The sequence below is a fragment of the Larimichthys crocea genome, chromosome XVI, assembly GCF_000972845.2.
Source record: "Larimichthys crocea isolate SSNF chromosome XVI, L_crocea_2.0, whole genome shotgun sequence".
Taxonomy (NCBI): domain Eukaryota; kingdom Metazoa; phylum Chordata; class Actinopteri; family Sciaenidae; genus Larimichthys; species Larimichthys crocea.
This window is the reverse complement of record NC_040026.1, coordinates 23,455,840-23,466,369: the sequence shown is the minus strand read 5'-3', so window position 1 is coordinate 23,466,369 and position 10,530 is coordinate 23,455,840. Positions and strand designations below refer to the sequence as shown.

At 42.9% G+C, this 10,530-nt stretch overlaps 1 protein-coding gene across 1 annotated transcript; it reads left to right on the top strand.

Moving 5' to 3' along the window:
• The first annotated feature begins 1,583 nt into the window (after positions 1–1,583).
• Positions 1,584–9,818, top strand: tap2t (transporter associated with antigen processing, subunit type t, teleost specific). The gene is made up of 12 exons (XM_027289673.1): positions 1,584–1,735; positions 2,751–3,246; positions 3,321–3,435; positions 3,520–3,650; positions 3,745–3,950; positions 4,768–4,965; positions 6,462–6,590; positions 6,677–6,868; positions 6,947–7,120; positions 7,644–7,803; positions 8,244–8,380; positions 9,320–9,818. Exons 2-12 carry the CDS (start codon positions 2,772–2,774, stop codon positions 9,503–9,505), a joined length of 2,103 nt encoding a protein of 700 aa, XP_027145474.1. The 5' UTR covers positions 1,584–1,735; positions 2,751–2,771; the 3' UTR covers positions 9,506–9,818.
• The last annotated feature ends 712 nt before the right edge of the window (positions 9,819–10,530 follow it).

Here is a 10,530-nt window from a genome sequence, read left to right as displayed (position 1 = left end):
TTCTATCAATTACTAAAGTTCAAGTACCTGAAATTGACTTATAAGTACATGAGTACATAGATAAAAGTACCAAACACATATACCTGACAGTCCTGTTTGTAGTCCTGGTGCAGTACTTGAGTAAATGTACTCAGTTACTATCAGTGGAAGTACAGAGTAACATAGAAATACTTAAAGTAAAGTACGAGTACACGTCAGCCACAGGTAACGTCAGCAGACGACACCTTAACGTTAGGACACATCGGTGAGCTGGGTAACGTTACTGAACGTTACAATGAACGTTACATGACGGTTTTCGTTACCGCAGCAGCCGCTGTCAAGCTAATAGCTTCAGTAACTCTCCGCCTGACGTGACGGAGTATTTTTACATTTTTGAACAGACAAACCGTGACATGGTAACTCTCCCGTGAAGTTTATGTATTCATGTATTTATGTATTTAGTATTTAAGTATTTAAGTATAAAGTAATCTCAGGTAATCTTACCGGGTTCCTCTCCGGTCCACGGCGTAGCTTCTCGCTGCAGGTACTTTCACTTTCACTTTCAGTCAGCTGGCGTCGACACCTGAAACCAAAAGTGCAAACATGGAAACTGATCTGTCCCCATTTTTATTATTTAATTAAAGTTATTACTGTTTATTTCTGTTTCTGTTTCTGTCTCTGAAGTTTGATGCAGTACACGGACTTTAACGGCAGCCTGTCGTTTCACAGAGTGACCACTAGAGGGCGCCAGTTCACATACATCTGCTCATGTAAACAAAGTACAAATACTACAGTGTACAAATACTACAGTGTAACAAATACTCCTGTCTGATTTGTTTTGGAAAGATTTCAAAGACTCAAATGTCTTACAATAATGTGAGATTGGACAGAAACTAGAATATAACAAAAAATTTGGTTAACTCGCCAAATATTTTCTACACAAATGTAAATTCTCAAAAAAATAAATAAAATAAATAAATATCCCCACGAACTGCACCTTACTTTGATTCTTTAAAACTTATGAAATCAAAGAAAATTAGATAGATTAGATTAGATTAGATAATACTTATTTATCCCACAACGGGGAAATTCACTTGTTTACAGCAGCGAAAAAATAGTCAAGGAGGGAAAACACAAGTGTACATATTTACAAAAAGTACTAAAGTAGAATGTGCTAAAACAAGTACTAAGGTAGAACATAAACTTAAAAAAACAAAAAACAAAAACAAACAAGAACAAAAAATAGCAATGGACAAAAAAAATAGCAATGGTTGACATGAACAAGAGACTACAACATGATCAGGTGCAGGTGTTGTAAAGTCTCACAGCAGCAGGGATGAAGGACCTGCAGAGTCTTTCCAAAACAAATCAGACAGTATTTGTACACTGTAGTATTTGTACACTGTAGTATTTGTACACTATAGTATGTAGTATTTGTACACTGCAGTATTTGTACACTGTAGTATTTGTACACTGTAGTATTTGTACTTTGTTTACATGAGCACAGATATATGTGAACTGGCGCCCTCTAGTGGTCACTCTGTGAAACGACAGGCTGCCGTTAAAGTCCGTGTACTGCATCAAACTTCAGAGACAGAGACAGAAATAAACGGATAATAACTTTAATTAAATAATAAAAATGAGGACAGATCAGTTCCCATGTTTGCACTTTTGGTTCCAGGTGTCAGCTGACTGAAAGTGAAAGTGAAAGTACTGCAGCAGAGAAGCTAACGACCGTGGACCGGAGAGAAACCTGGTAAGATTACCTGAGATTACCTTTAAATACTTAGATACATAAATACATAAATACACGAAGCTTCACGGGAGAGTTACCGTGTCACGGTTTGTCTGTTCAAACTGTAAAAATACTCCTGTCAGGTCAGGACGGAGAGTTACTGAAGCTATTAGCTGACAGCGGCTAGCTGCGGTAACGAAAACCGTCATGTAACGTTCATGTAACGTTCACGTAACGTTACCCAGCTCACCGATGTGTCATAACGTTACAGGTGTCGTCGGCTGACGTTACCTGGCTGTAACAGACTACAAGTGACGTGTACTCGTACTTTACTTTAAGTATTTCTATGTTACTCTGTACTTCCACTGATAGTAACTAAGTACATTTACTCAAGTACTGCACCAGGACTACAAACAGGACTGTCAGGTACATAATGTGTTTGGTACTTTTATCCATGTACTCATGTACTTATAAAACAATTTCATGTACTTGAACTTTAGTACTTGATAGTAACTAAGTACATTTACTCAAGTACTGCACCAGGACTACCAACAGGAACATAATGTGTTTTGTACTTTTATCTATGTACTCATGTACTGTTAAGTACAGGTAAGTCATTTTAAATTAAGTCAATTTCATGTACTTGAACTTAAGTACTTGTATTTTATGCAAGTCCACTGATAGTAACTAAGTACATTTACTCAAGTACTGCACCAGGACTACAAACGTTAACGTGTTTAGTACTTTTATCTATGTACTCATGTACTGTTAAGTCATTTTCAGGTACTTGAACTTTAGTACTTGATAGAAACTAAGTACTTTTACTCAAGTATTGAAGTACAGCTTTGAGGTGTGTTTGATAACTTAAGTAACTAATATTTGGTTTGTTGAACTAATAAATCATTATTTTTTTGAATAAATGAAGCTAATTAGTTGGGTATAGAGCAGGGGTCTTCAACCAGAGGTTCGTGACCCCCTCGGTGGTCCGCAGGTACTTTTCGTAGTTACCTGTGTAACAGAGTATTTGTCGTTCCAGGATCAGATTCAGCAGAGGAAGATGACGGGCGTGGTTAAATGTGGACTCATCGTTCTTCTCTTCGACGCCGGGCTGTGGTTCTCCCTGTGGGCCGCCCTGGTGCTGTACGAGTGCTCCACGTGTGGCGGGCTGGCGGGCGCGTGGGCCTTCGGGGCGGTGAAGTGGGCCGTCCTCCACGTGTTCACCTCCACGCTGACTGATGGGAAGCGGCGGGCGGTGCTCTGCAGGTTGGCGGCGCTCCTCTGCCTCCTGTTCCCTGTGTTTGAGAGTGGACGGGTCCTCGTGGCGCCTCCCTCAGAACCTTACACCGGACCGTATCCGGACCTCAGCGTGCTGCTCCTGGTGTCGGGCGCCTCGTCGCTGGCCTGCGTGGTTTGGGAGAAGGCGTGTGGTGACGGGACGCTGATGAAGCTGCTCGTGAGGCTGCTGAAATACTTCAAACCGGACACGCTTTATCTCATCGCAGCTTTCGGGTTCCTCATCTTAGGAGTCGTCTGTGAGTACGAGGCAGAAACAGAAACATTGTAGACGTCATTTCAGTTACTACACATGTGTCATCTTCCCTCACAGGTGATACCTTCATCCCGTTGTATCAGGGGAATGTGATCGACATGCTGAGAGGTCGAGTGCTTGATTCCAGCTTCTTTTCTGCGCTTGGACAGCTCGCACTTTTCTCTCTTGGAAGGTAACGGATGTTTGCACACATCCTTTGTCCTCTCCTGATAACGGCAAAGATTTCTAATCACCTTTAACGTCTTCACATCGACAGCGCTCTGTTCTCCGGCTTAAGAGGAGGCATATTCATGTGCACCCTGGCCAGGCTGAACAGGAGACTGAAGCATCTTCTGTTCCACACCCTGCTGCAGCAGGAGGTTCACTTCTTTGAGGTGAACAACTCCGGTGAGAAGTCCGTTAATAGATCTCAGGGATGCACTGATTTACAAGGCGTCCTGTCCCGGACTTTTAAAACTCTTCTCTCTTTTCACCAACCCAGGAAGTCTTTCGTCCCGCCTGCACTCGGACGTGGACAAGATGGGCCGCACGGTGGCGCTGAACGCCAACGCGGCGGTTCGCAGCACGGTCAAAACCGTCCTCATGCTCGGGGTGATGTTAAACCTGTCCTGGGAGCTCACCGTGCTCACCTGCATAGAGATGCCACTGTTGGCCGTCTTGCAGAGCAAATACATCACCTGGTCCAAGGTAGGTGTGATGACACTGGTCCCTGGACTCCAGTTGTTGAGCTGAGCTGACAACAGCGCTCACGGTCACCAGTTGGGGGCGCTCTAATGCAAAAAAAAAGTGCTTTGAAGTCAGGGCAAGGATTTGATTTGTTTTATTTGACACTTACAACAGATTTAATTCAACATTACAACAATGTGCATGCAGTAAAATCTGTTTGAAATTAGTTTTATTATTATCTTATCGATCCTTCACTTTGATGTTTGAGCTTCACCGTGCACGATGAATGTGCGGTTTGACACCTGAAGGTGGTTTTCACGTTCACTTAGTTTAAATATGTGCACAGTTACACGCGAGCGGGAGTTTCTCACGTCACACCCAGTTTGGAGGTCAGTCACGGTGTGGTGAGTGAAACTTGCACAAACACAGATATCTAGGAAAGTTAGGTAGGAGGTGATTTCAGGAGTTTTTAACAATGAAAGTGAGCTTTTTTTTTGAGGAAGCGTCACACCCAAATTGTTTTTCTAGAGCAGAGTCATCAGGGGATCTTCAAGGAAAACACAATCAAGCCTATTTCCTTTAGAGAATATCAAGGGAAAAGAGATAGAATCGACAGGAAAAGCAGGCATGGGCGATTTAGATACGAGCTCTGAAGAGAAAAGATAAATAACTGAATCCAGACAAACAAAAGAACATTCACTGCCCGCGGCTGAAAAGAATGAAACAGTAATTCATGTAATAAACTTTTTAATGTCAGCATGAAACATTCAGCTCCACAGGACAAGAGATGATCTGCAGCATCAGTCTGCTCATGCACAGCTTCTCGTTTGTCAAACAGGAGCTCAAAGATCAGATGCAGGAATGTCACGCTCAGAACAAAGACCTGGCTTCACAGACGGTCAGCGGGATTCGTACGGTCCGCAGCTTCAACGCGGAGAAAGAAGAAGTGAGGAGGTACAACGAGGCTCTGGACCAGATGTGCGCCGTTAAGAGACGATCGGGAATCTACAGTGCGATCTTCCTTTTGCTACGGAGGGTAAGATACAGGCGGCGTTGTCAGGCCGGAACTTAAACAGGACTCAGAAACAGAGCTGTCAGTTTTATTGAAGGAAACAAAAGGCTATGAAAACTGACCTTACAGAATCTCTCAGAAGAGAGAACAAGGCCAAACTAAATATAACAACAAAAAAAACACTCCTAAGGAGGAAAAACTCTATCAGTTATGCAAAATATCAAAATCTAAATCACTCTCAAGGAGGAAAATCAAAAGGCTACAAAACATCAACTAAAACCACTACTAGAAGAACAGAAGCAAACAAAAAAACTCCTAAAAAGGTGGAGCCTAGATATTACTACACACTAAACTAAGTGCTAGAAACCAAAAGCAAGACTAAGAAAAAGTTACAACCAAAAAATCACTCTTACGAGGCAGAAACAAAAACTCATGAACAAACAGACTTTGGCTATGAGCGGGCTTGGGTGTACGAACAGAGACGAAACACTTTGGCACAGGACAAAGGGAGACACAGACTATAAGACACGCAGACAATGGGAAACAGGTGGACACAATCAGGAATCAGGGAAGACAAGCCGACTGGTGACACATGAGGAACGGCAAGTGACCTGAAACGAGAGGAGAGTTACTTTTCAAAATAAAACAGGAAATGACAAGACAAGACAAAAACCAAGCTTGACCTCACCGCGGTGTGACAGGAGTGCAGTACGTCCATCTTATGATTTATCTGGGAAACAAGAGAACGTGTTCAGCTTTCAACTCGTACTGAGACCCGCTTCCACCAGGAGAAGAAACAAATTTAGATCATGAAGCAGCTGCGACATAAATACTGTGTCACAGGCTTCTCTGAGTGCAAGAACAGATGTATGGATGACACATTTCATTGTTAAACATTTACACACTCTGGACTTCCTACTGTTATGATTTCACAACTATACAGTCACTGTCCCTCAGCCGTGCTACAATCCGTTACCTGTCACTCAGAAAACAGCCAATCAGAAGGGAGGTCCATTAATATCATTGAGATAAAACGCAGAAGCTTCTGTGCTGCTGCTTAAAACTGCAAATATATCATTAAAACTTCGAATAAACACCAAAAAAGTGTAAAATAAGAGGACTTTAGATGATTAATTATGAAAATAAGAAGGCTGACGTTGGACTTTTTTAGATGATTAATTATGAAAATAAGAAGGCTGACGTTGGACTTTGTAGATTAAACATGAGGTACAGAGTTCACATTTTTAGATTTATCATTTTAAAATGATAATTTTGACAAAAAAATGACATTATGAGCTCAGAAGTAACTCAGCATCTTTAATTTTATCATCTGATTTTCCTGGCAGGAGTCGTCTTCCGTACGTCTGTCCTGCTCCACTAATGGCAGGAGTCGTCTTCCGTACGTCTGTCCTGCTCCACTAATATTCGAAAACCTTTAACCCGTGTTAGAGGAGCATGTTTCACTTGTCTCTGGTTTAACTACACTGTCAATCATTCCTCTCTGTCCTCTTTCCACTCAGCTGGTCAGTCTGGGGATTAAGATCCTGATGCTGGTGAAGGCCCGCAGTCTGATCTCACTGGGTCAGCTCAGCATCGGTAACCTTGTGTCCTTTTTCTTGTACCAGAAGCCGATGTCGAACAATTTAAGGGTGAGCTGAGTTACACATAATTCACATCGCAGGATGTTTTCTGTAAAATGTCTAATACATGTTTTTTTGTTTTGTTTTTGTTACAGGAGCTTTTGTATTGCTATGGAGAGACCATGTCCACAGTCGGAGTCATCTCCAAAGTGTTTAATTATCTGGACAGAACGCCGGAGTGTAAGACGGCCGGAGAGTTCGCTCCCGAGAAGCTGGAGGGAAAAATAAGTTTCAGAAACGTCACCTTCACCTACCCGTCAGCTCCTCAAGATAAGCCAGCGCTGAAGGTAACTGTGTCTGACACTGTGTCCTCCGGTGTTTAAACATTAACGAGTTCATCGTTTTCATTAACGTGTCCTCTACAGTCGGTTTCCATGGAAGTTCAGCCAGGGAAGATGACGGCGCTGGTCGGCCCCTCGGGCGGCGGGAAGACTTCCTGTGTCAGCCTCCTGAAGAGGCTGTACGAACCTCAGGAGGGGGAGATCCTGCTGGACGGACAGCCGCTGCACCAGTACAGTCACAAATACCTCCATCAGAAGGTACAGCAACACATTTATTATATTTTATATAGAAAGTGTCTTTATGCTCCACAAAAAAGACACAATGCACACGCAAAAACCTCAAACCTCCAAGAAACTGCTGGTAAAAACCACCGATAGAAAATAAACTATGTTGTTTGTTTGCATCTGTTTTTACCTGTTAAGACATAAATGCAAACATATAACATTTAACAAGAGTAAGAGCCGCGTGGCTCTGCAATCTGGGAACCCATCAGCTGTCATCCGATGTGATTTCAGCCTCTGGGGGCTTCTGGTGCAGCCAGCAGATCACATGAAAACTGATAACGAGTGTCTGGACTTCCTCTGCAGTCTGTTTGCAGCTCGATACACAAGAAAGACGAGAGAGACACATTTCTGTTAGCGTCTTTCCTGAGCTGTGTGATCTGTCCATCCCAAACTCAAAGGTTTCTGTCAGGGATTAAGGAGGACGTGGTACTACGTGTCAAGGCCTGTATCGACCTGTGTGTGTGTGTGTGCATGTAATTTAATTTCATTTATTTAGCTGGCCCTGGTATCCCAGAATCCTGAGCTGTTTTCTGGTTCACTGAGATACAACATTGAATACGGCCTGAAGGACTGCTCCATCGAGAGGGTGAAAGAAGCTGCGAAGAAGACCAACGCCGACGGCTTCATCTCTCAGCTGGAGAACGCATACGACACGGGTACCACACACACACACACACACACACTTTATCAGAGTGTTTTCATTTGTTTTTAATGCTATTCTATTAAAGGAGTCTAATTTAATGTCACTAAGGTTCCTTAATCTGTCGTTTGTTGTTGTTGTAATAGTCTGTTTGTAGCATTTGCATTGTCAGCATGAGAGCACAGCAGCTGTAACAGACACAAAACATCAAGTTAATAAATGTGCAATAGAAATAATGACAGTGATGTTACAAATCAACTTTTTACAGATTTGTTTTGTGCAGCTGGAAGCTGTACGGAGATGTGCACTGTGGCAGACTTAAGATTAGAGAGGAGTTAAACGTTAACGTAAACGTTTGAGATGTCCGGCTGGAGATCGAAGGCCGACCACGCAGGAACAAACTGTTCTGCCGATGTGATATTTTAATGTTTCAATAATCTATATCCTTCTTCACAGATATCGGCGAACGTGGCGGCAGACTGTCAGACGGACAGAAGCAGTGCATCGCCATCATCAGAGCTCTGGTCCGAGATCCGCAGGTCATCATTCTGGACGAGGCTACGAGCAAACTGGATGTTCAAGTGCAGCATACTGTAAGTAAAACACGCGGAGATCCTGACAGGAGAACACTCTCATTTTCCCGTAACATACAAGCAGAAGTACAAAAGTTTACATCAAAAGTTAAAGTCCTCATTGTACATAAGGATCGCTAATCCTGTTTACTCCTGTATCCTGCTTAAAGAGACCTGATCTGACGTAGTACTGGTTTGTGTTCTCGTCATGAGATATGCAACCTAAGTAGGTGGAGCTGCTGCCTCCATGAAGGTGGAGGTCTTCTTTCTCCAGAGAAGATAAACTTGATACAAGCTGTTTCAGCGTCAGAGCTTGTGTGGATCATTTTTCTTCAGAATGTGGTCAAACCGTGAAGATTGCAGATAAATCTGTCCGAGATCCGATCAATATGGGAACTAGACCAAACCTAAGAGAATGTGTACATGTGGTATTTATTACATGTGCGGAAAACAAAGAAGAAAAAAACACAATGAACGAGCTGAAAACTTGATTTCATATCTTAAGAATTCAGCCTGTCGTCCCCGGGCGAAACATGGAGCAGATTTGAGTAAAACTTGTGAATCTGCTTCTTCAGGATTCAGATAAATCCTGATGACTGACTGTGACAAGGTTCACGTAAGACTTCATTCCTGCATAATTAGAAGCTCCTCTCTGAGTTTAAGATGTAAGTGCTGAATATATTCTAAGTGGTGTTGGTGAAAGGTCATCTCTAACTTCTAGAGAGACCAAACGTCTTCACTGTCACAGACAGATTTCCGACTTCCAAGATATGAAATCATGAAAGTTTTGTTCAAGTTGTGTTGCGTCCCCATCACTACAATCAATAAAATCAGTCCGAGCTGTCATCGGTCTGTATTTTTCTCTAGTTTAATATCATATGAGGGTTTTAGTTTCATCGATCGAAAGCAAGCGATCATGAAGTAACTTGATGTTTCACTGTCGGGGTTTCTGCGTCTCAGGTGCTCCAGGAGGTTCTGTCGTGTGGTCGGACGGTCCTGGTGGTGGCTCATCAGCTGAAGACTGTGGAGAAGGCAGATCACATCATCTTCATAGAGAAGGGAGCGGTCGTGGAGGAAGGGACCCACCAAGAACTCATGGCCAAGAGAGGACGATACTATCGTTTGAAAGAGGAACTGTTCTCTTAGTAAATATCTGTACATTCACTTTTGTGTGTGAACACTCCCACTGACCTGCTAACCTGTTTTTTATCTTGTATGGCATGAAGTGTAGATTAATGATGGTCTGCGTGTTTAATTGCATTAATTATGTTTATGTGCAGGAAGGATTAAACCGTTTAAAGACAGTAAAGCCATTGACCTCAGCAACACGTCTGTCTAAAGTTTGCCAACAGGTCATACCGACCCAGCTGACACAAATGTTTTTATTTGAGGAAGATATTGTTGGACTTTTACACTTTATTTCTACTTTTACTGAAGTAAAAGTACTTTTCCACCACTGTTTGTTTTCTTGTCTGTGTTTTTTACTTAGTTTGAATCACCACACAAACATACATTTAGCTTCTATATGTGAAGTTTGACACTAGAGGGCTGAAAAAGAAAAGTTTCTCTCCCTGTACTCAGACAGAAAACGGTGTCGGAGATTTATCGAGTTCAACAATTAAGCTGTTTATAATATTCATGCATCATGTCCACAGAGGCTGCTGAACCCGGTTACATTTCCCGCTGGACCAGCTCCAGGTGCAGTGTGTTTGCAGCTGGAACGAAGTACACAACTTTGTCAACAGCCAAACATCACGCAAGGTCAACAACAGCAGCAGCTAATATCACTGACTAGTCCAATAGCAGTCAGCTGTTGTCCCAGATTTACTCTTGTCCTGCAGCTTCTTGCTCGCTCACTCTTTTCTCTTCTTCCTCTGTCATTGTCCTCTTCGCTCTCTTCTCCTCTGCCATCATGTCCACAGAGGCTGCTGAGCTCGGTTACATTCTGGCACGACACTGGCTCCGCTCCCTGTCCGCATTTCCACCCCTCAGTTCTCTAAACCTCCTCTTCTTCTTCCCGGCGGTTCAAAACTGCTGTGATCCAAACGCAAACACTCGCTCAGAGCTCACAGCCCGGTTAACAAACTGAGCTAACAGCAGCTGCAGTTTACTTCACTGACCACCAGGAAACTCTGTAAATCACAAAGAGTTGAGGCGGAGCAGCAAGAGGA

Coding starts and splice junctions, on each gene's coding strand:
- tap2t (XM_027289673.1), top strand. CDS start 2,772: ATGACGGGCGTGGTTAAATGTGGACTCATCGTTCTTCTCTTCGACGCC. Junction 3,436..3,519: donor GCACTTTTCTCTCTTGGAAG/GTAACGGATGTT, acceptor TCACATCGACAG/CGCTCTGTTCTCCGGCTTAA. Junction 7,121..7,643: donor ACAAATACCTCCATCAGAAG/GTACAGCAACAC, acceptor TCATTTATTTAG/CTGGCCCTGGTATCCCAGAA.